The 25,684-nt window shown below is 44.4% G+C and overlaps 1 protein-coding gene across 1 annotated transcript; it reads right to left on the minus strand.

Annotated features, from left to right (window-relative positions):
- Positions 1 to 14,880: 14,880 nt before the first annotated feature.
- LOC129141483 (PRAME family member 15-like) lies at positions 14,881 to 18,748 on the minus strand. The gene is made up of 3 exons (XM_054677579.1): positions 18,441 to 18,748; positions 17,191 to 17,772; positions 14,881 to 15,442 (listed from the first exon to the last, which is right to left on the minus strand). The coding sequence occupies exons 1-3, from the start codon at positions 18,731 to 18,733 to the stop codon at positions 14,881 to 14,883; spliced, it is 1,437 nt and encodes a 478-aa protein (XP_054533554.1). The 5' UTR covers positions 18,734 to 18,748.
- Positions 18,749 to 25,684: the final 6,936 nt, after the last annotated feature.

Raw genomic sequence — 25,684 nt, forward strand, 5'->3', positions numbered from 1 at the left:
CAGCCTTGCAGAAATCTGGCACCCATGCTGGCACCTGGAGCTGCCCATCCCACTGCTGCAGCAGCAGCAGCCGGTGACCGTCCAAAGTGGCCAGACCCCCTGCTCACTCACACACCCCTCACCACTCCAGCCCTGACCCGCCCTTAATAGGCATGTGCTCCAGGCCTGAAACATGAGCCAAGCATAGTCTACCAGGCTGCATGGGCAGAACGAACCCAGTGAACCCCATCAAAACTCTGGCAAAGGTGCCCCCAGCCACAGAGGTTTCTGGCCAGAAGAGTCACATTCCAAGGATTCCAGAAGAGAAAATTACTTAAACACAAAGAAAGACAATAAGAAAAGGATGGAAGAGAGAAGTCTCTAAACAACCAAAAAACAAGAAATGAAATGGGAGCACTAAGCCTTTATCAATAAAAACAATGAATATAATTTATCTCAATTCTGCAAGTGAAAGGCATAGGGTCTTTGAATGAGTAAAAAAATAAGACCCTACTATATGCTGTTTTCCAGAAACTCAATTCACCTATAAGCATACATGTAGATGAAAAGTGAAGGGGTAGAATAAGATATTCCATGCAACTGGAAACCAAAAACAGCAAGAGTAGCTGTACTTATATCAGGTAAAATAGATGCCAAATCTCACAATGCACTCAGGTGAAACAGAATACAAATCTGAGCTTGTAAAATAATAGACTACGCTTACACAAACTATGCCTAGAAAGAACATACATCAAAATAATAGAAGCCAAAAATGACAAATCCACATGCAACATCATATTGAATGAAGAAACGTTGAAAGTATTCCTGCTAGGAACTACAAGCAGACAAAAATGCTCACTTTATCCACCTGTAATCAACATAGGACTGAAAATTTTTGTCAGAGCAATCTGGTAAGGAAAAGGAATAAAGTATAATTAAATTGGAAAGAAGGAAGTGAAACTACCTGTGTTTGCCAATGATGTGATCATATGTGCTTAGAAAACTGGAAAGATTCCACCAAGACTCGTAGATGCGATAAGTGAATTCACTTAAATCTCAGGTACAAAATGAATATGTACAAATCAGTACCACTGTTTGATACCAACAACAAGCAAGCTGAGAATCAATTCAAGAACTCCATCCCTTCACAATAGTTGCAAAACAACAACAAAAACAGTGACAATAACAAAAACAACCTAGGAATACACTTAACCATCAGGTAAAGGATCTCTATTAGATGAACTACAAGACACTGCTGAAAAAAATCATAGACAACAAAAAAGCAGAAAAACATCCCATGCTCATGGATTGACAGACACAATATTGTGAAAATGACCACACTGCCCAAAGCAATCTAAAAACTGCAAACATCAAACATCAATCTAAAAGCGTCAGTCTAAAAATTTCATACACCAAAATACAAACACCATTTTCACAAGATTAAAAAAAGAATCCTAAGATTCATATGGAGATGAAAAAGAGGCTGAAGAGCCAAAGCAATCCTAAGCAAAATGAACAAATATGGAGGCATCACATTACCTGACTTCAATTTATATAGTAAGGCAATAGTAAGCAAAACTGCGTGGTGCCAGTATGAAGGTGGAGACATAGACCAATGGAATGGAATAGAGAACCCCGGAATAAAGCCGCATACTTACAACCCAGCGGTAGGACAGCTGCTTCTCAGTTTGTGCTGAGTGATGCCCCTTGGGGATATGGGGCCAAAGTTACTGGATTTTTCCCCCAAGAAAACCAGAGAGTGAATTGGGATATCCTGTGTGATTTTTAGACTGACTATTGCCATAGTGCTTAGGTCGTCTCCAGGTGCCCAGAGACTCAATCACCAACCAGTGTCCACATTCTTGTCACCGCTGCAAAAAAGAGTTTAGGAAGTAGGCAGAATGGGGCCGGGCGCGGTGGCTCACGCCTGTAATCCCAGCACTTTGGGAGGCCGAGGCGGGTGGATCACGAGGTCAGGAGATCGAGACCATCCTGGCTAACACGGTGAAACCCCGTCTCTACTAAAAATACAAAAAATTAGCCGGGCGTGGTAGCGGGCGCCTGTAGTCCCAGCTGCTCGGGAGGCTGAGGCAGGAGAATGGCGTGAACCCGGGAGGCGGAGCTTGCAGTGAGCCGAGATCGCGCCACTGCACTCCAGCCTGGGCGACAGAGCGAGACTCCGTCTCAAAAAAAAAAAAAAAAAAAAAAGGAAGGAGGCAGAATGAAGCAAAAGGCAAGAAGTGTCTATTGCAAAGCAAAGGAACACACTCAAGAGAGGGCTTATTCAGGAGAGCGAGTCAGGTACAAGAGAGTTTGGGTTTCTAATTTTATAGGATTTCTAAGGAGAGGTGGAAATAATCATTAGGATTTTAAGAAAAAATGGTGAAGTTTTCTTAGAACTGAGGTGTCACCTATTTATTTATTTATTTATTTATTTATGTTTTGAGATGGAGTTTCGCTCTTGTTGCCCAGGCTGGAGTGCAATGGCGCGATCTTGGCTCACTGCAACCTCCGCCTCCTGGGTTCAAGCAATACTCCTGCCTCAGCCTCTGGAGTAGCTGGGGTTACAGACATGCACCACCACACTCGGCTAATTTTGTATTTTTAGTAGAGACGAGATTTCTCCATGTTGGTCAGGGTTGTCTCAAACTCCCGACACCAGGTGATCCACCTGCCTCAGGTTCCCAAAATGTTGGGATTACAGGCATGAGCCACTGCACCTGGCTAGGTGTTAACTATTTTTATACTAAATATGGGCATTCTCAGAACCGTCCTGGCGCTGGTTTGTGACTTACTGTCATAATAGGTGTATAATTAGGCCTGGGGTAGGGCAAGGGTCAAACCCAGTGCCATGTCTGACCAATTCAGTGTCAGCCAGCATAGCCCCTTCCTGCTTGCTCGGATCTTATTGGTCAAGGCTTATCCTTATTCTTGCAGCTAATTTTACAAGCTCTTTTCTTGCTGCTGTATGAAATCACTGCTTGATATTTTCATGCTTCTCCTGTGACCAGCCAGCTTTCCTATTTTATGGGTATTTCTTTTCTTCTCCCTTCCCTTCCCTTCCCTTCACTTCACCTCCTCTCCTCTCCCCTCCCCTCCACTGTCTTTTCTTTTCTTTCTTTCTTTCTTTCTTTCTTTCTTTCTTTCTTTCTTTCTTTCTTTCTTTCTTTCTTTCCTTCCTTCCTTCCTTCCTTCCTTCCTTCCTTCCTTTCTTTCTTTCTTTCTTTCTTTCTTTCTTCTTTCCACTTTAAGTTCTGGGATACATGTGCAGAATGTGCAGTTTTGTTACATACGTATTCACATGCCATGGTGGTTTGCTGCGCCCATCAACCCGTCATCTACATTAGGTATTTCTCCTAATGCTACCCCTCTCCTAGCCCTCCACACCCCGAGAGGCCCTGATGTGTAATGTTCCCCTATCTGTGACCATGAGTTCTCATTGTTCAACTCCCACTTATGTGGTGTTTTGGTTTACTGTTCCTGTGTTAGTTTGCTGAGAATGATGGTTTCTAGCTTCATCCATGTCCCTGCAAAGGAAATGAACTTATTTTTTATGACTGCATAGTATTCCATGATGTATATGTGCCACATTTGCTTTATCCAGTCTATCATTGATGGGCATTTGGGTTGGTTCCAAGTCTTTGCTGTTGTGAATAGTGCTGCAATAAACATACTTGTGCATGTGTCTTTATAGTAGAAGGATTTATAATCCTTTGGATATATACCCAGTAAAGGGATTGCTGGATCAAATGGTATTTCTGGTTCTAGATCCTTGAGGAATTGCCACACTGTCTTCCACAATGGTTGAACTAATTTACACTCCCACCAACAGTGTCAAAGCATTCCTATTTCTCCACATCCTTTCCAGCATATGTTGTTTCCTGACTTTTTAATGATCACCATTCTAACTGGCCTGAGATGGTATCTCACTGTGGTTTTGATTTGCATTAGAGAAATGCAAATCAAATGACCAGTGGTGATGAACATTTTTTCATATGTTTGTTGGCTGGATAAATGGTTTTTTTGGAGAGTTGTCTGTTAGTATCCTTCACCCACTTTTTGACAGGGTTGTTTGTTTTTTTCTTGTAAATTTGCTTAAGTTCCTTGTAGATTCTGGATATTAGCCATTTGTCTGATGGATAGATTGCAAAAAATTTTCCCATTCTATAGGTTGCCTGTTGACTCTGATGATAGTTTCTTTTGCTGTGCAAAAGCTCTTTATTTTAATTAGATCCCATTTGTCAATTTTGGCTTTTGTTGCCATTGGTTTTAGCGTTTTAGCCATGAAGTCTTTGCCCATGCCTATGTCCTGAATGGTATCACCTAGGTTTTCTTCTAGGGTTTTTATGGCTTTAGGTCTTACATTTAAGTCTTTAATCCATCTTGAGTTAATTTTCGCATAAGGTGAAAGGAAGGGGTTCAGTTTCAGTTTTCTGCATATGGCTAGCCAGTTTTCCCAACACCGTTTATTAAATAGGGAATCCTTTCCCCATTAGCTGTTTTTGTCAGGTTTGTCAAGGATCAGATGGTTGTAGATGTGTGGCATTATTTCTGAGGCCTCTGTTCTGTTCCATTGGTCTACATATCTGTTTTGATAACTGTACCATGTTGTTTTGGTTACTGTAGCCTTGTCGTATAGTTTGAAGTCAGGTAGCGTGATGCCTCCAGCTTTGTTCTTTTTGCTTAGGATTGTGTTGTGTATACAGGTTCTTTTTTGCTTCCATATGAAGTTTTAAGTAGTTTTTTCTAATTCTGTGAAGAAACTCCATTAGAGCTTGATGGGGATAGCATTGAATCTATAAATTACTTTGGGCAGTATGGCCATTTTCATGATATTGATTCTTCAGACCCATGGGCATGGAATGTTTTTCCATGTGTTAGTGTCCTCTCTTATTTCCTTAAGCAGTGGTTTGTAGTTCTCCTTGAAGAGGTCCTTCACATCCCTTCTAATTTGTATTCCTATGTATTTTATTTTCTTTTAGCAATTGTGAATGGGAGTTCACTCATGATTGGCTCTCCGTTTGTCTATTGTTGATGTATAAGAATGATTTTGATTTTTGCACATTGATTTTGTATCCTGAGACTTTGTTGAAGTTGCTTATCAGCTTTAGGAGATTTTGGGCTAAGACGATGGGGTTTTCTAAATATACAATCATGTCATCTGCAAACAGAGACAATTTGACTTCCTCTCTTCCTATTTGAATACTTTTTATTTCTTTCTCTTGCCTGATTGCCCTGGCCGGAACTTCCAATACTATGTTGAATAGGAGTGGTGAGAGAGGGCATCCATGCATTGTGCTGGTTTTCAAAGGGAATGCTTCTAGCTTTTGCCCATTCAGTATGATATTGGCTGTGGTTTTATCATAAATGGCTCTTATTACTTTTACATACGTTCCATCAATACCTAGTTTATCTAGAGTTTTTAGCCTGAAAGGGTGTTGAATTTTATCGAAGGCCTTTTCTGCACATACTGAAATAATCATGTGGTTTTTGTCATTGGTTCTGTTTATGCGATGGATTACGTTTATTGATTTGCGTAAGTGGAACCAGCCTTGCATATCAGGGATGAAGCCGACTTGATATTGGTGGATAAGCTTTTTGATGTGCTGCTGGATTTGGTTTGCCAGTATTTTATTGAGGATTTTTGCATCGATGTTCATCAGGGATATTGGTCTAAAATTCTCTTTTTTTGTTGTGTCTCTGCGAGGCTTTGGTGTCAGGATGATGCTGGCCTCATAAAATGAGTTAGGGAGGTTTCCCTCTTTTTCTATTAAGTGGAATAGTTTCAGAAGGAATGGTACCAGCTCCTCCTTGTACCTCTGGTAGAATTCGACTGTGAATCCATCTGGTCCTGGAGTTTTTTTGGTTGGTAAGCTATTAATTATTTCCTCAATTTCAGAGCCTGTTATTGGTCTATTCAGAGATTCACCTTCTTCCTGGTTTATTCTGGGGAGGGTGTATGTGTTGAGGAATTTATCCATTTCTTCTAGATTTTCTAGTTTATTTGCATAGAGGTGTTTATAGTATTCTCTGATGGTAGTTTGTATTTCTGTGGGATCCGTGGTGATATGCCCTTTATCATTTTTTATTGCGTCTATTTGATTCTTCTATCTTTTCTTCTTTATTAGTCTTGCTAGCAGTCTATCAATTTTGTTGATCTTTTCAAAAAACCAGCTCCTGGATTCATTGATTTTTTGAAGGGGTTTTTGTGTCTCTATTTCCTTCGAGTCTGCTCTGATCTTAGCTATTTCTTGCTTTCTGCTAGCTTTTGAATATGTTTGCTCTTGCTTCTCTAGTTCTTTTAATTGTGATGTTAGGTTGTCAATTTTGGATCTTTCCTGCTTTCTCTTGTGGGCATTTAGTGCTATAAATTTCCCTCTACACACTGCTTTGAATGTGTCCCAGAGATTCTGGTATGTTGTGTCTTTTTTCTCATTGGTTTCAAAGAATGTCTTTATTTCTGTCTTCATTTCGTTATGTACCCAGTAGTCATTCAGGAGCAGGTTGTTCAATTTGCATGTAGTTGAGCGGTTTTGAGTGAGTTTCTTTTATTATTATTATTATGCTTTAAGTTTTAGGGTACATGTGAACGACGTGCAGGTTTGTTACATATGTATACGTGTGCCATGTTGGTGTGCTGCACACATTAACTCGTCATTTAGCCTTAGGTATACCTCCTAATGGTATCCTATGCAGCCATAAAAAATGATGAGTTCATGTCCTTTGTAGGGACATGGATGAAGCTGGAAACCATCATTCTCAGCAAACTATCACAAGCACAAAAAAACAAACACTGCATGTTCTCACTCATAGCTGGGAATTGAACAATGAGAACACATGGACACAGGAAAGGGAACATCACACACTGAGTGAGTTTCTTAATCCTGAGTTCTAGTTTGATTGCACTGTGGTCTGAGAGACAGTTTGTTTTAATTTCTGTTCTCTTACATTTACTGAGGTGTGCTTTACTTCCAACTATGTGGTCAATTTTTGGAATAAGTGCAGTGTGGTGCTGAGAAGAATGTATATTCCGTTGATTTTGGATGGTGAGTTCTGTAGATGTCTATTAGGTCCGCTTGGCGCAGAGCTGAGTTCAATTCCTGTATATCCTTGTTAACTTTCTGTCTCATTGATGTGTCTAATGTTGACAGTGGGGTGTTGAAGTCTCCCATTATTATTGTGTGGGAGTCTGAGTCTCTTTGTAGGTCTCTAAGGACTTGCTTTATGAATCTGGGTGCTCCTGTATTGGGTGCATCTATATTTAGGACAGTTAGCTCTTCTTGTTGAATTGATCCCTTTACCATGATGTAATGGCCTTCTTTGTCTCTTTTGATCTTTGTTGGTTTAAAGTCTGTTTTATCCGAGACTAGGATGGCAACTCCTGCCTTTTTGTGTTTTCCATTTGCTTGGAAGATCTTCCTCCATCCCTTTATTTTGAGCCTATGTGTGTCTCTGCATGTGAGATGGGTTTCCTGAATACAGCACACTGATGGGTCTTGACTCTTTATCCAATTTGCCAGTCTGTGTTTTTTAATTGGAGCATTTAGCCCATTTACATTTAAGGTTAATATTGTTATGTGTGAATTTGATCCTGTCATTATGATGTTAGCTGGTTATTTTGCTCGTTAGTTGATGCAGTTTCTTCCTGGTATCGATGGTCTTTCCAATTTGGCATGTTTTTGAAGTGGCTGGTACCTGTTGTTCCTTTCCGTGTTTAGTGCTTCCTTCAGGAGCTCTTGTAGGGCAGGCCTGGTGGTGACAAAATCTCTCAGCATTTGCTTGTCTGTAAAGGAATTTATTTCTCCTTCACTTATGAAGCTTAGTTTGGTTGCATATGAAATTCTCGGTCGAAAATTCTTTTCTTAAGAATGTTGAATATAGGCCCCCACTCTCTTCTAGCTTGTAGAGTTTCTGCCGAGAGATCCGCTGTTAGTCTGATGGGCTTCCGTTTGTGGGTAACCCGACCTTTCTCTCTGGTTGCCCTTAACATTTCTTCCTTCATTTCAACTTTGGTGAATCTGACAATTATGTGTCTTGGAGTTGCTCTTCTCAACGAGTATCTTTGTGGCATTCTGTGTATTTCCTGAATTTGAATGTTGGCCTGCCTTGCTAGATTGGGAAAGTTCTGCTGGATAATATCCTGAAGAGTGTTTTCCAGCTTGGTTCCATTCTCCCCATCACTTTCAGGTACAGCAGTCAGACATAGATTTGGTCTTTTCACATAGTCCCATATTTCTTGGAGGCTTTGTTCATTTCCTCTTATTCTTTTATCTCTGAACTTCTCTTCTCACTTCATTTCATTCATTTGATCTTCCCTCACTGATACCCTTTCTTCCAGTTGATTGAATCAGCTACTGAGGCTTGTACATTTGTTACGTAGTTCTCGTGCCATGGTTTTCAGCTCCATCAGGTCCTTCAAGGACTTCTCTGCATTGGTTATTTTAGTCAGCCATTCATCTAATTTTTTTTCAATGTTTTTGACTTCTTTGCCATGGGTTCGAACTTCCTCTTTTAGCTCAGAGTAGTTTGATCATCTGAAGCCTTCATCTCTGAACTCATCAAAATCCTTCTCCCTCTAGCTTTGTTCCATTGCTGGTGAGGAGGTGCGTTCCTTTGGAGGAGGAGAGGAACTCTGATTTTTAGAGTTTCCCGTTTTTCTGCTCTGTTTTTTCCCCATCTTTGTGGTTTTATCTACCTTTGGTCTTTGATGATGCTGATGTACAGACTGGGTGTTGGTATGGATGTCTTTTCTGTTTGTTAGTTTTCCTTCTAAAAGTCAGGACCCTCACTGCAGGTCTGTTGGAGTTTGCTGGAGGTCCACTCCAGAACCTGTTTGCCTGGGTATCAGCAGCAGAGGCTGCAGAACAGTGGATATTGGTGAACAGCAAATGTTGCTGCCTGATCGTTCCTGTGGAAGTTTTGTCTCAGAGGAGTACCTGGCCATGTGAGGTGTCAGTCTGCCCCTGCTGGTGGGTGCCTCCCAGTTAGGCTACTTAGGGGTCACAGACCCACTTGAGGAGGCAGTCTGTCCATTCTCAGATCTCCAGCTGCGTGCTGGGAGAACCACTATTCTCTTCAAAGCTGTCAGACAGGGACATTTAAGTCTACAGAGGATTCTGCTGCCTTTTGTTTGGCAATGCCCTGCCCCCAGAAATGGAGTCTGCAGAGGCAGGCAGGCCTCCTTGAGCTGCAGTGGGCTCCACCCAGTTCCAGCTTCCTGGCTGCTTTGTTTACCTACTCAAGCCTCGGCAATGGCAGGCGCCCCTCCCCCAGCCTTGCTGCCGCCTTGCAGTTTGATCTCAGACTGCTGTGCTAGCAATGAGTGAGGCTCCGTGGGCATAGGACCTTTTGAGCCAGTCACGGGATATAATCTCCTGGTGTGCCATTTGCTAAGACTGTTGGAAAAGCACAGTATTAGGGTGGGAGTGACCGGATTTTACAGGTGCCATCTGTCACCCCTTTCTTTGACTAGGAAAGGGAATTCCCTGACTCCTTGCACTTCCCAGGAGAGGCAATGCCTCACGCTGCTTTGGCTCAAGCTCGGTGCACTGCACCCACTGTCCTGCACCCACTTTCTGACACTCCCCAGTGAGAAGAACCTGGTACCTCAGTTGGAAATGCAGAAATCACCCGTCTTCTGCACCGCTCATGCTGGGAGCTGTAGACTGCAGCTGTTCCTATTCGGCCATCTTGGCTCAACCCCCTAGTTAATTTTTTATCTTTAATAGAGTCAGGGTTTCATCATGTTGGCCAGAGTGGTCTCGAACTCCTGACTGAAGTGATCCACCCACCTCAGTCTTTGAAAGTGCTGAGATTACAGATGTGAGCCACTGTGCCTGGTCAATTGCTGGACGTTCATGATACACCTGGAGTATCCACAGTATCACAAGGGCCATTTTTTTCCATAATCCAATTTATTTATATTATTGGTAGTGAGCTAATGTTGATGTCCCCAAGGTAGCAATTTAGTGACTATACCAATGATAAACGCTTCCATGCATCACGTGGTCAACAGCATTTGCTACCAAGTGCCACATTCCATGCTCAGCAGTGGGAACACAGGATGATGGAGACAAAGTTCCTGACCTTTAGCAGCAATATCGAACAAGTGAGATTGTCAAGAAAGAAGAAATCATTGTAAAACATACCATACCCCTACAATTCCGTAATCATGCTCCTGGATATTTAATGAAGTGAGTAAACCCACACCTGGATGTTTACAGCAACTTATTCATAATCGCCAAAACTTGGAAGCTAGCAAGTTGCCCTTCGGTCAGTGACTGGATAAGCAAACTGATCCATCCAGTCAGTGAACTATTATAAAGCTGTAAAAAGACATGAAAAATTCCTAAATGCACGTTATTGTACAAGTGAAAGAAGGCAATCTGAAAAGACTCATCCTGTTAGACATTCCAGAAAAAGCTTTTGCATTTTTCTAAGGAGACAGTAGAAAGCCCAGTGGATGCAAGGGGTTGGGAGTACAATGGGATGAATGGGAAGAGGACAGAGGACTTTTAGGGAAAGAAAACTACTCTCCATGATGCTCTAATGGTGGATACATGTCATTATCCCTTTGTTAAAATACACAGAATTTACAAAACCAGCAATGATCCCTCATGTGAACTATGGACATTGGGTGATAATGATGTGTCCCTGTGGCTTATTGGTTGTGATGAATGCTCTGTGCTGGTGTGGGTGCTGATCCTGTGGGGGTGCTGTGTATTGAAGGGGGAAGAAGGTAGATGAGAACTCTGCAGTTTCTGCTTAGTTTTTCTGTGAATCTAAAACTGCTGTAAAGAAAAAAATAGGCTGGGCGTGGTGGCTCACGTCTATAGTCGTAGCATTTTGGGAAGCCGAGGCGGGTGGATCACCTGAGTTCAGGGGTTCCAGACCAGCCTGGCTAAAATGACAAAACCCTGTCTCTACTAAAAAAAAATAATAATAATAATACAAAAATTAATCAGGTGTGGTGGTGCATGCCTGTAATCCCAGCTACTCTGGAGGCTGAGACAGGAGAATTGCTTGAACTCTCGAGGCAGAGGTTGCAGTGAGCTGAGATCGTACCACTGCACTCCAGCCTGGGTGAAAGAGTAAGACTCCATCTCCAAAATAAATAAATAAACTCAAGGCTGGGTGCAGTGGCTCATGCCTATAAGGGCTCACTCCCAGCAATTTAGGAGGCCGAGGCAGGTGGATCGCTTGAGCCCAGAATTTCAAGACCAGTCGGGGCAACATGGTGAAACCTGGTCTTCACTAAGAATACAAAAATAAGCCAGGCATGATGGTGCATGCCTGTTTTTCCAGCTACTAGGGGGACTGAGGCAGGGATATCACCTGAGCCTAGGAGGTCAAGGCTGCAGTAAGCCGTGATCATGTCACTGCACTCCAATCTGGACGACAGAGTGAGACTTTGTCTCCAAATAAAATAAAATAAAATAAAATAAACACAATATTTTTTAAAACTGTAATGTTTCCTTTCAAAGCTAAAATTGTGTTATTCTAAATATATTTTAAAGAAGAAATGATTATTGTTCAGTGTCTTTAAAATTGGTTTTTAAAATCTCATTTGTTTTGACATTTCAAACCAAGTTAACTATTCTTTTTCTCACCCTCCTTGAGACGGAGTCTTCCTCTTTCACCCAGGCTGGAGTGCAGTGCTGCATTCTTGGCTCACTGCAACCTTTGCCTCGCAGGTTCAAGCGATTCTCTTGCCTCAGCCTCCTGACTATCTGGGATTACAGGCACCTGTCACCACGCCAGGCTAATTTATTGTATTTTTCATAGAGACAGGGTTTCATCATGTTGGCCAGGCTGGTCTGGAACTCCTGACCTCGTGACCTACCCACCTCGGCCTCCCAAAGTGCCAGGAATACAGGCATGAACCACCACACCTGGCCATTAACCATTCTTAAAATATCACGTTGCATTCTTTAAAAGTTCTAATCTTTCATATACATAAGTTACAACACAAATATTTATACTCTAATAGTATTCACATTATAGTAAATTTTTTTTCATGTTCTGTCGCCTAGGCTGGAGTGCAGTGGTGCGATCTCGTCTCATTGCAACCCTCACCTCCCGGGTTCAAGTGATTGTCCTGCCTCAGCCTCCTGAATACCTGGGATTACAGGCGAATGCCACCATTCCCAGCAAATTTTGTGTATTTTTAGTAGAGATGGGGTTTCACCATGTTGGCCAGGCTGGTCTCAAAATCGCGAGGCTGCCTTGGCCTCCCAAAGTGGTGGGATTAGAAGTGTGAGACACCATGCCCGGCCATAATAATAAATTTTATTTTATCTTTTTTTTTTTTGAGACGGAGTTTTGCTACTGTTGCCCAGGCTGGAGTGCAATGGCTCAGTCTGAGCTCACCACAACCTCCACCTCCCAGGTACAAACGATTCTCCCACCTCAGCCTATCAAGTAGCTGCAATTACAGACGTGCGCCACCACGCCTGGCTAATTTTTTGTACTTTAAGTAGAGAAGGGGTTTCTTCATGTTGCTCAGGCTGGTCTCAAACTCCCAACCTCAGGTAATCCACCTGCCTCAGCCTCCCAATGTGCTGGAATTACAGGTATGACCCACTGCACCTGGCTCATAATAGTAAATTTTTAAAAACACCATAAAATATAATCCTTGCAACACTCAATTATACCATCTGGTCGGATCTATCAGCAGATGGCTCCCGAGACATACGGATTGGAAATTTTGATATTATTATGAATGAATCCAGTCCAGAAATGCCCACCCTGCCCCCTGCTGGCTCCTGGGGCTCTGCTCTTTGGGGGAATCATGATGAAATTGTGGCAGAGAGTAGAAGTTGAGCCCCATTACATGCCCTGAGTTCTTGTTGCCTCTCTATTATCAGGAAAAGGAGGTGAGATTGAAAGATGAAAAGTGCTGGGACTTCTGCTGAGAAGAGAAAAAAGAACAAGATGTATTGATCTAACTGTGTGCCAGACCCCATGCCAAGCCCTAAACATGAACCATCTCATTGGATCCTACCAAGATCCCATAAGCTGTTGGACATCATCATCCTCATTTTACAGGAAGCTGAGGCTCTTGGCTAACATCCCTGACAGCAACACCAGCCCCTGAGTACTCAGCAGGATCCTTCACTTGGGTGCCCATTATGCAGGCTTCCTCAGCACAGGGAAGGTCACTCATCACCCACAGGCCGTTGATCGTTATCCACCCTTTGATGCTGTCAGATTCCAGAACACGCTGCGCTAGTCTCTTCCTTCATAGGGAGAGAGGGAAGGTGTTATGAGAAAATCTCTCATCAATCTGACCTAGCTCCCCAAAAAGATGTAACTTTTAAAATGTCAGATGGAAATATTTAAAAAGTGTTACATGCCTGTATAGTTGTAGTATTTTACTTAAAGGGAATGTGGCTGTCTTTACTGGCTACAACGAGTTTAATTCAAGAAGGGCTGCTGGTCATCAGGAGAACAAGCAAGGGTTGATGCTGCCCAGAGTCTCCAGCCAATACACAATATGGACATCCCCTTCCACGGCAGCGGGAAGAGACTGGCTCCTTGTGCAGTGAAGCTGACATCCACCAACTAAGGCTTCCGGAAGCATGTGGAGACTCACAGGGAGTGGGCGGGGTCTCAGCATCTGGCTAGTGGTGAAAGACGCTGAGAAGAAGGTGCTTTCCGTGTGGATTGGCTCACTGTTCTTGCCCAGTAATGTTCCAGGCCTTTGGTGTCCACCTAGTGTGTATTAACCCACTGAACAGCCACAGCAACTAACAAGGAGTTAACAGACATCTAAAGAAGTGAAGAATTGGAGGAGGCCAAGCCAAGCGTGGTGGTCCACGCCTATACTCCCTGCATTTTGGGAGGCCAAGGCAGGAGAATCACAAGCTCAGGAGTTCCAGATCAGCCTGGGGAAGACAGCGAGGCCTTGTCTCTACTAAAAAGAAGTATCCAGGTGTGGTGGCTCACACAGCTGTAGTCCTAGCTACTCAGGAGGCTGAGATGGGTGGATCGCTTGAACCCAGGAAATTGAGGCTGCAGTGAGGTATGATTGTGCCACTACACTGTAGCCTGAGTGACAGGAGACCTCTAAAAAACAAAAACAAAAAAAAGCCTGACACAGTGGCTCACACCTGTAATCCCAGCACTTTGGTAGGCCTACTTGCGTGAATCACCCAAAGTCAGGAGTTTGAGACCAGCCTGACCAACATAGTGAGGAAACCCTGTCTCTACTAAACATACACAAATTAGCTGGGCATGGTGGTGCATGCTTGTAATCCCAGCTACTTGGGAGGCTGAGGCAGGAGAATCATTTAAACCCCAGGTGGAGGTTTCAGTCAGCTGAGATGGCACCATTGCACTCTAAACTCCAGCCTGGGCAACAAGAGTGAAACTCTGTCTCAAATAAAAGAATGGGAGGAAACTGATTACAATAACCACATTTCATTTAAATGCCTTGATTTTCTTGGGCTGCATCTTATTGATTGGACAACTCAGTCAGTGCCTTTTGTTTTTTCCATCAATAACTGAAGATTCCTGAGGCTTAAACTGGAAAACAGGTTACTTAATAATAGAGGGCACCAGACAGATTCTGCTCAGTTTTCCTTTATTTCTGATTGTTTCTTTACAACCATCCATGCAAGAGTAACTCCCTCATGTATTCTCAAGCCTGAATTCCACTCTAGACATTCAGATTCCCATTTTCGACTCTACAGGACACAGGTCCCCAAAGTCCCATCGAATCCATGGCAACATTTCCCCCAAGTCCAGCCCCTGCTTGATCAGCTTTCCTTTCCCACTTTCAGAGCCTATGTGTGAAATGATGTGTTCTGTGATCCCTTTAGGATGTACCTAAGACCTAGGTTTTAGTTTCCAAGTGTCCAGAAGAAAGCGTTTGACATACCCATCCAAATAGGCAGGCATTCAACAGCAGTACTGATCTGCCTCCAGGTCATAAAATGACCTGTTGCCACAGTCAGGGCAGTTGTCAGTACAGAGAAAGATCCTCTCAGGGTGCCTTAAGTCCCTCACTCTGTTCATCAGCTCAGCCCTAATTTGAGCAAATCTGCTCCAGTAGAGAATACCATCAGCACCATAACTCTCCCGCGGGGCAGGATACACCCCCACGCATAAGTTTTTGAGTATGATTGTGTGGCTCAGCAGGTTCTCCAGGGTGGCCATGGAGATGGGATTTCCACAGAAGCTGAAGGTGTTGAGCTCAAAGCAGCGGCTCAGGGCAGGCAGGATGGCGTTGACTTGGGAGTCTATGATGCCACAGTCATCTAAATCCAGGTACTCAAGGGTGGCTGCAACTTTTTCTAGGAGAATTTGGAGAGGCACAAGACTGAAATTGGTCAGTCTGATGCCACTCAGGTCCAGGGTCTTTAGTTGACTGATACTCGGGTACTGGGATAGATGCTTCAAGTCTGATTCCAAAAGCACACAGTTAGTTATTGTGAGGACCTTTAACGAGGTCTTCAGACAGCTGGGGAGAGAGAACAAGAAGTTAATTCTGGGGAATCATAGGGGTGAGTGGAGGGTAGTGGGGAATGGCTTCAAGGTAATGGATGGAGACCTTTTTGCCCAAGTCCAGGGTCATTCTGATGGCCTGATGGTCAACACTTAGGATGATGCGTGATGAAGAGCTTTGCCACCGAGGTCAATTCCACTTTAGGCCCAGCCCAGTAACTCACACCTGTAATCCCAGAACTTTGGGAGGCTGAGACTGGTGGATTCCTTGAGATCAGGAGTTTGAGACCAGCCTGGTGAACATGGCAAAACCTCCTCTCTACTAAAAATCCAAAAATTAGCCAGGTGTGGTGGCGGGAGCCTGCAATTCCAGCTACTTGGGAAGCTGAGGCAGAAGAACCGCTTGAACCCAGGAGGTGTAGGTTGCAGTGAGCAGAGATCATGCCACTACACTCCAGCCTGGGTGACAGAGAGAGACTCTGTATTAAAAAAAAAAAAGGAGAAAAAATAATTCCATTTGAGGCTGAGTCATTTCACCATCATTTATAGGAATGGATCAAGTTCACAGAATCCCTAAAGCTCCCTTTCCTCATCTGTCAGGCAGAAAACCACATCCCTGGGCCACAGGAGCCCAGTGGAGATGCAGGCATAAAGGACAAACCCAGACAGGATCCTGCAACATCAGCTGGGGTGGGCGGGCTGTAGGCGTCCCTGACACGCCTGTATCATCAGCAAACCATCTATCACTTTCACCATTCTTTGTGCCTGCTCCCTGACCCTCTGTTTCAGAATCATGCATTGCCTAGGTAATTAATTTACCTGGAGCTCAAAAGAAACTTTTACAACAGGGAATTAGAGATGGGATCATTCATGTTCACCAAACTGTGGGGCACAAAGCTGATTTTCTGACATGTGCAGGTTTGCTGAGCATTCCCCTCTTCAGTGCCCACTTCACTTCCCTACTTCACATCATCTTCTTAAAAAGTATCTTGTTGGCTGGGCGTGGTACCTCTCGCCTATAATCCCAGCACTTTGGGAGTTCACGGTGGATGGATCACCTGAAGTCAGGAGTTGGAGAATAGCCTGGCCAACATGGTGAAACCCTGTCTCTACTTAAAATATAAAAATTAGCCAGGTGTGGTGGCCCACGCCTGTAATCCCAGGCACTCAGGAGGCTGAGGCAGGAGAATCGCTTGAACCTGTGAGGCAGAAGTTGCTGCGAGCTGAGATGTCACAACTGCACTCCAGCCTGGACCATCAAAGTGAAAATCCATCTCAGAAAAAACAAGTAATCTTGTTTGTTTTTACTTTTATTTATTCATTTCTGACAGGGGTCTTGGTATGTTACCCAGACTGGTCTTAAACTCCTAGGCTCAAGCTATCCTCTTGCCTCAGACTCCCAGAATGCTAGGATTACAGGCATGAGCCACCGCCCCTGGCCTACTTTTCATCATCTTAACTTAGACACACGTCCTCAGGAAGAATTCAGAAAGGCACCCTCACTAGATCTGAAACCCCCAGTAGCTAGCTTCCTATTATGGCAACCTCTCTATAGCATCTCCCCTAGCTGATCCCTCTGCCTCTATTGCGATGGTTGCGTGATACCCATTTCAGGACAGGGCCGCCAACAGGACAATGCATGGACATTCTAGTGTCCCCTTCACGGTTACATCCTCATAGGCTGGCTCACAGTAGATGCCCACTAGTGTTTACTGTAACAGGCTCTGCTGTGGTCTGCAGAGAAAGCTCACCACCCTCCCTCACCTGAGCAGCTGGTCCAGGTGGCCTTCGAGGAAAGGAACAGAGTTCATATAAAGCTTTTGGAGGCAGCGCAGCTTGAGGAACTGAGTGGTGAACTGGGTAACAATCTCCTTCTTCTGCTCTGGGGAAACGTAGCGAGAGACATCCATGTGGGAGAGAACGAGCTTCTGAAGATTCCTCATGTGGCCCAGGTATGGGGTAAACTGTGTCAGGAATTGCAGTTTCCACCTGCAATTCACTTCCACCTCCTGGATACAGTCTAGGTTCACCATTTTCAGGATGCTTCTGATATTGCAGAAGGGCATTCCCAAAATTTTCAGCTTCTTACAGCACAGGTGTAGTAAATCTCTCCTCTGCTTGACCCATAGAAGGGGGTAGGTGAGGTATTCATCCAGAGTCCTGTTCTTGAGCCAAAGTTCTACGAACACAGTCAAGGGTTGCTGTCCTCTCATCCTTGGACAGTCCTGCACTGGTTTTTTGCTCCTCTTGGCATTGAGGAAGCACCCATGGGCCATAGCTTCAGACCAAACCATCCAGAAGTTCTCACAGACATCCTGTAAATCCAGCACTTGAAGTTTACACCTCCTGTGGGAAAATAGAGGTGAGACTGAGAATTTCAGAACTCATTTCTGAATTTAAACTCCACATCCTGGATAGCAGCTCCTCCCCTCCCTGCTTCTTGTCCCTCTCTCTGACTTTTCTTCACCCTGTTTTCCCCTTGGATCCTGCCCACTTCCACATTTTTTTGTTTTTTTTTTTGAGACCAAGTCTCCCTCTGTCGCCTAGGCTGGAGTGCAGTGGTGTGATGTCACCTCACTGCAACCTCTGCTTCCCGGGTTCAAATGATTCTCCTGCCTCAACCTCACAAGTAGCTGGGATTACAGGAACCCACCACCATGCCCAGCTAATTTTAGTATTTTTAGTAGAGTTGGGGTTTGCCATGTTGGACAGGCTGGCCTCCAACTCTTGACCTCAGCCTCCCAATCTGCTGGGATTACATTGTGAGCCACCGTGCCCGGCCCAGTTCTCACTTTTCATGGTGCCTTTCAGTGCCATTAGAGGAGAGGTTCCTGTTACCTCCATGGACCTGGCATGGTCAGCAGTGCTTTCCCTGAGGAGCTGGTGAATGGCCAAGTCCTCTCAGCTTCCTCACCACCAGCATGCCCCCTTGGGCCTCCTCACTTCTCATAACCTAGCTGTTCCTTCTGTTGGACACCTGGGCCCACCCCACCAGCCCACCTGGCCCACCTCACCTGGGACGAACCCCTTGGGTAAGCAGTGCATCAAGCCCATCAAGCACAGCTTGGAAGGCCTCCAGACAAGGCATCTTTATCAGAGGCCTCAGAGGGAGGCGGCGGAAGGGCCAGGCCTGCACCATCAGCTTCAGGGCCTCACAGCATCTCCTGCTGAAGGCCTCCATGAACAGTGGGGGGAAAAGTTCCGTGGGCAGCTCCTCCAGGGTGGACATGGCTAAGGCTTGGTCCCTCAGCAGGCTCCGCCCCGCAAGCTCCAGGAGTCTGGGTGGAGTCCGGATGCTCATCTTCATGAATCTGCAGGGAAAACTTCCAGAGGACAAACCCAGAGAAAAGGCATCACTCTCAGGCCAAGCCCATGCAATCTCATCTTCTCCCAGGGCCAAAGTCACTGCTCTGGCAATGGTGAAAGAGCCCTCAGTTTACTCGAATTCTACTCTGTACTCAGTGGCCATTAAGCCAGCATTCTGCTTCTGCTTCATCAGCATGAGCGTCTCCCAAGCAGTGAGGAAGCAGGGCCACAACTAGCCCTTCCTTTCTATCCAGTGCTCCATCCAGTGACTAGTGAGTGTGGAGGAACCTGAAAGCGAACGCCTCCTACCATTGGGGGAAATTACTAATTACTCAAGGTTCTAAAACAATGGGAATGGGAGTGTCACAAGCCTACATGTCCACATTTTCAGTTCCTACAAATAAGCTTGTTGGGAACATTCATGGGGCATCCCTAGAACAGGTTCTATTTGTTTTCTTTTCATTATTTAAGCTTGCTTTCTCTTTCTCTCTCTTTCTTCTTTCCTTCTTTCCCTCTCTCCCTCCCTTCTTTCTTTCTTTCCCCCTCTCCCTTCTTTCTTTGTCTTCTTTCCCTGTATCCCTTCTCTCATTCTCTCTCTGTTTCTCTCTCTCCCTCTCTCACTCTCTTTCTGACAGGGTCTTGCTCTGTCACCCAGCCTGGAGTGTAGTGGTGGGATCTCAGCTCAGTGCAGCCTTGACCTCCCAGCTCAAAGGATTCTTCCTCCTCAGCCTCCCAAGTAGCTGGGACCACAGTTATGCATCACCACACCCAGCTCATCTTTTATTTTTTGACTTTTTGTAAAGACAGTGGATTTCGCTATGTTGTCCAAGCTGGTCTTGAACTCCTAGACTCAAGCAATCTACCCCTCTTGGCCTCCCAACATAGTGGGATTATAGGTGTGAGCCTCTGCCCCAGCCACATTATTGAAAATTTCAGTGAGAAGCTTTGAATGCTATGTGACACTGTTATGCATCATTTGCAAGATAGATGTTTCCAATGCACACCTCTTACACATATTCAAACTGAACCACTTTGGCTGGATGCAGTGACTCACACCTGCAATCTGAGCATTTTGTGAGGCCGAGGCAGGTGGATCATCTGAGATCAGGAGTTCAAGACGAGCCTGGCCAACATGGTAAAACCCTGCCTCTACTAAGACAGCAAAAATTAGCCAGGTGCAGTGGTCTGCGCCTGTAGTCCAAGCTACTAGGGAGGCTGAGGGAGGAGGATCGCTTGAACCCAGGAGGCAGAAGTTGCAGTGAGCTGACATTATACCACTCCACTCCAGCCTGGGAAATAGGCTAGATTGAACAGAGAGACAGAGAGAGCTACATTTCACTAGACTTCTTAATCTCTACCCAGTTAATCCTGATTGGATTTTTGTCTTTCTTAATGATTAACTGATCGATTTAGATATTGATCCATCAAAATGAAAGATTTAGGGATAGGGTGAAAGTCCAGGACTCATTCACTGATTCCCTTCACAAACATGGAGTTTTACTAATATGTGTCCTTCAAAGTCCTGAGTGTGAGACAGGGAAGGGTTGAATCTCTTCCTGATATTAGACAGAAAGAAAGAAAACTTGAAAGTATCTTTGTTGAGGGATCCTTGGCTACATCAAATTTATCAAAATATTTCAGAGTTAAAACAGTTTTCAAAGACAGAGATGACAGTCCCTAAGAAAACACAATAGAAATCTTCATGTATCCTATGATCACCTGGGTCATATAATTTTTTTTGGTGTTGAGGGAGCTGAGTCTCACTTCGTTGCCCAGGCTGGAGTGCAGTGGCACCATCTTGGCTCACTGTCACCTCGGCCTCCAAGATTCAAGCAATTCTCATGCTTCAGCCTTCCACGTAGCTGGGACTACAGGCATGCACCCCCCACAGCCATGTCTCCATTTGGGTGGAAGAGGATGTGATTGGTTTAAAATTAAGGTCATAGATCCTTTTTGGTTAAGATATTGTTCTTGTTTTCTGGACAGGGTCTCTCTCTTTTGCCCAGGCTGGAGTACAGCAGTGGTGTGAGCATGGCTCACTGCAGCCTCAATCTTCTGGGCTCAAGTGATTCTCCCACACCAGCCACCCAAATAGCTGGGACTACAGATGCATGCCGCCATGCTTGGCTAATTAAAATAAAAAAAAAAGTAGAGGCCAAGCACCAGTGACTCACAGCTGTAATCCCAGCATTTTGGGAGGCCAAGGCAGGTGGATCACTTGAGGTCAGGTGTTCGAGACCAACCTGGCCAGCGTGGTGAAACCCCACATCTACTAAAAATACAAAAATTAGCCAGGCATGATTTCAGATGTCTGTGACACCAGCTTCTGAGGATGGAGACTGAGGCATGAGAATTGCTGGAACCCGGGAGGTAAAGGTTGCAGTGAGTTGAGATCGTGCCACTGCACTCCAGTCTGGGCAACACAGTGAGACTCCAACCCCACCCCCAAAAAAAACGTTGTGTAGAGTAGGGTTTTTGTGGTGTTGTCCAGGTTGGTCTCAAACCCACGGGCTGAAATGATCCTCCCACTTTGGCCTCCCAAAGTGTTGGGGTTAAAGGCATGAGTCACTGCTCCCTTCAAGAATTTTAAAAAGGCATCAGCTAAAGCACAATCAACTTTTTTGAAATAAAGACAGAACTGCATTTAGAGGAAAACATTCAAAGCTTCAAATTGTTCATATATATATAAAAAAAGGACAGGATATAGCTCTGTGCCATCGTAGGCTGCACTGTCACCATCCCAGACCGGCTGACTGTAGGTCAGATGGAAGTGTCCTTACAGAAATTAGTGACTTACCAGATCTGGATGTAGTCTAGAAGGTGCTCAGACCTCAGGAAGAACCAGGCAGGAACTCCAGGCTTGATGACTTTGGGTCTCTCCTGTGGGTCTTTAGAAGCTTTTATTGACCTTTCTAATCACAACTCCCACCCACGCCCCTCCACGTATCCGCTGCTAGCTTCCAATCAGAAAATGATATCTGATTGCATTTGTGAAGCTCCACCCAGGTAATCCTGATTGGGTTTTTGGCTCTCCCCAGATTAATGGATTGAATCAGATGTCCATTCATATCACATATCTATATTCACTTCATGAAGCAAGAAATTGACAGTGTTAGGGATAGGGTTGAAGTCAAGAATACATTCATTCAAGGCCAGACGAAGTGGCTCACACCTGTAATCCCAGCACTCTGGGAGGCAGAGGCAGGTGGATTATCTGAGGTCAGGAGTTTGAGACAAGCCTGGCCAACATGGTAAAACCCTACCTCTACTAAAATTAAAAAATTAGCCAGTTGCGGTGGTCTGCGCCTATAGTCCAGGCTACTAGGGAGGCTGAGACAGGAGGATCGCTTGAACCCAGGAGGCAGAGGTTGCAGTGAGCTGACAATACACCACTGAACTCCAGCCTGGGAAATAGGCTAGATTCAAAAAAAAAAAAGAAAGAAAAAGAAAAAAGAGAGAGACAGAACGACATTTGATTCGAATTCTACCCAGTTAATCCTGATTGGACTTTTGGCTTTCTTCCAGATTTACTGATGGAAGTAGATATTCATCCATCAAAGTGAAAGATTTAGGGATAGGGTGGAAGTCCAGGACTCATCCACTGATTCCCTTCACAAAAATGGAGTTTTACTAATATGTGTCCTTCACAGTCCTGAGTGTGAGATAGGGAAAGGTTGAATCTCTTCCTGATATTAGACAGAAAGAAAAGACTTGAAAGTGTCTTTGTTGAGGGATCCTTGGCTACATCAAATTTCTCAAAATATTTCAGAGTTAAAACAGTTTTCAAAGACAGAGTTGACAGTCCCCAAGAAAACACAATAGAAATCTTCATGTATCCAATAATCACCTGGGTGGTATAATCTAATTTTTTTTGGTGTGTGTGAAGCTGAGTCTCACTTTGTCGCCCAGGCTGGAGTGCAGGGGCGCCATCTCAGCTCCCTGTAACCTCCACCTCTGAGATTCAAGCAATTCTCATGCTTCAGCCTTCCACGTAGCTGGGATTACAGGCATGCACCCCCACACCCATGTCTCCATTCCGGTGGAAGAATTACAGTGAGGACGTGATTGGTTTAAAATTAAGGTCATAGACCCTTTTTGGTTAAGATATTGTTTTTATTTTTTGGACAGGGTCTCTCTCTTTTGCCCAGGCTGGAGTACAGCAGTGGTGTGAGCATGGCTCACTGCAGCCTCAATCTTCTGGGCTCAAGTGATTCTCCCACACCAGCCACCCAAATAGCTGGGACTACAGATGCATGCCACCATGCTCGGCTAATTAAAAAAAAAAAAAAGTAGAGGCCAAGCACCAGTGACTCACAGCTGTAATCCCAGAACTTTGGGAGGCCAAGGCAGGTGGATCACTTGAGGTCAGGTGTTCGAGACCAACCTGGCCAGCAGGGTGAAACCCCACCTCTACTAAAAATACAAAACTTAGCCAGGCATGGTTTCAGATGTCTGTGACACCAGCTTCTGAGGATGGAGACTGAGGCATGAGAATTGCTGGAACCCGGGAGGTAAAGGTTGCAGTGAGTTGAGATCGTGCCACTGCACTCCAGTCTGGGCAACACAGTGAGACTCCAACCCCACCCCCAAAAAAAACGTTGTGTAGAGGAGGATTTCTGTGGTGTTGTCCAGGTTGGTCTCAAACCCACGGGCTGAAATGATCCTCCCACTTTGGCCTCCCAAAGTGTTGGGGTTAAAGGCATGAGTCACTGCTCCCTTCAAGAATTTTGAAATGACCTAAACCAAAGCACAATCAACTTTTTTGAAATAAAGAGAGAACTGCATTTAGAGGAAAAAATTCAAAGCTTCAAATTGTTCATATGAAAAAAAAAAAGGACAGGATATAGCGCTGTGCCATCGTAGGCTGCACTGTCACCATCCCAGACCGACTGATTGTAGGTCAGATGGAAGTGTCCTTACAGAAATGAGTGACTTACCAGATCTGGATGTAGTCTAGAAGGTGCTCAGACCTCAGGAAGAACCAAGCAGGAACTCCAGGCTTGAAGACTTTGGGTCTCTCCTGTGGGTCTTCAGAAGCTTTTATTGACCTTTCTAATCACAACTCCCACCCACGCCCTTCCACGTATGCACTGCTAGCTTCCAATCAAAAAGCAATATCTGATTGCATTTCTGAAGCTCCACCCAGTTAATCCTGATTGGGTTTTTGGCTCTCCCCAGATTAATGGATTGAGTCAGATATCCATTCATATCACATATCTATATTCAGTTCGTGAAGCAAAAAATTGACAGTGTTAGGGATAGGGTAGAAGTCCAGAATACATTCATTCAAGGGTGGGCGAGGTGGCTCATACCTGTAATTCCAGCACTTTGGAAGGACAAGGTGAGTAGATCACCTGATGTCAGGGGTTCAAGACCAGCCAGGTCAAAAAGGTGAAACCCCGTCTCTACAAAAACACAAAAATTAGCTGGGCATGATGGCAGGCGCCTGAAACCTAGCTACTTGGGAGGCTGAGGCAGGAGAATTGCTTGAACCCAGGAGGCAATGGTTGCAGTGAGCCAGAATTGTGCCACTGCACTCCAGTCTGGGTGACAGAGCGACATTCTGTCAAAAAATAAAAAAATCATTCATTCATGAACTCCACAAACACTGATTGTATTTTACTAATATGTGAACTTCATAGTCTTGAGTGTGAGGCAGGGAAGGATTTGATCTGTTTACGACATTAGACAGAAAAATAAAATCTGAAAGTAGTGTTGTTAGGAGATCCTTGGCCACATCAAAATATAAAAATGCTTTATACTTTAAAAAGCTTTATAAAAACAGAGGAGTCATCCCTATGAAATCAGAATAAAAATCTCAAGGTATTGAATGGTTTTTGGGATTTTGTATAACCTAAGGTAGCAGATTACATGCTCGTTCTGGTGGAGGAGAGGTGCCACTGAGGGCGTGAGTGGTCTCAGGGCTTAGGTTAAGGCTTCTTTGGAAGAAATTGAAACCACTTCCCTAAACTTTATAAATTTAATCAGTGAAGAAGGGAGGGAGAGAAACAAAAATAAACCAAGCTTGCAACACATTCAGCATTCATCAGGACGTCTTCTTGCTCTCTGACCTGGTTCCTCATGGTTGCTGGCAGCCTACTGTTCCAAAATCATATAGACCTTAGATTACAGTTCCCCTTAACTTCCCTGCAGACAACGATTTACGCATTGTAAAACATTAACTTTTTCATCTGAGATATTCTTTCACGTTCTGCATGTCAGTGAAACTACTGATGCCAGCTGATCTGAAGGGCCCTGCAATGCACCAACTCACCAAAGAATGCAGTTTCTACATCCTGTTGACTTCTTCCCTCTTACTGCTACCCCAACTTTCCAGCCCCTTGCTATCCAGCATCCACTGGAAACCCTCAGTACTCCTTGGGGAGATGAATTTGAGGATCTCCTCCTAGCTTCTCATTCAGCCACCTTGTGATCAGTAAACTCTCTGCTGCAAACCCTGCAGTCTCAGAATATTGCTAAGCTACTGTGCAGCAGGCATAGGAACCTGATGGTCCTGTAATAAAGTCATGTGAAAATTACAAATGGGAAGTGAGGGTGGAGCTGGTCAGGGTTGAGCTGGGTTTTTAATGGGAACCTGGGAGTGAACCAAGACTTGCTGAACATGTTGGGGGTTATTGAGTGGGTGTAAGAGGAATCTATCTAACATTGCACTGATGCCCTTTTGGTTTTAATCCTTATGACCAAGTATGAGTCTTTCAAAACAATTTGTATAATCCTCCTTATTTTTCCTTTCAAAACCTTCAACTTCCTTTATCTCCCCAAATAATCTCACATCTATTCCCATTTCTTTGCTTACTTCATAATAAACATTTCTTTTTACAGAGTCTTCTTCTCTGTTAAGTAGACCATATATGTTGTTGCCACACAAGATGAGTAACCTGGTTCTCTGGACAGAAAGGGTCAAAAGGATCCCATTCCTCAACAGCTGGGG

This window comes from Pan troglodytes, chromosome 1, assembly GCF_028858775.2.
Source record: "Pan troglodytes isolate AG18354 chromosome 1, NHGRI_mPanTro3-v2.0_pri, whole genome shotgun sequence".
NCBI lineage: Eukaryota > Metazoa > Chordata > Mammalia > Primates > Hominidae > Pan > Pan troglodytes.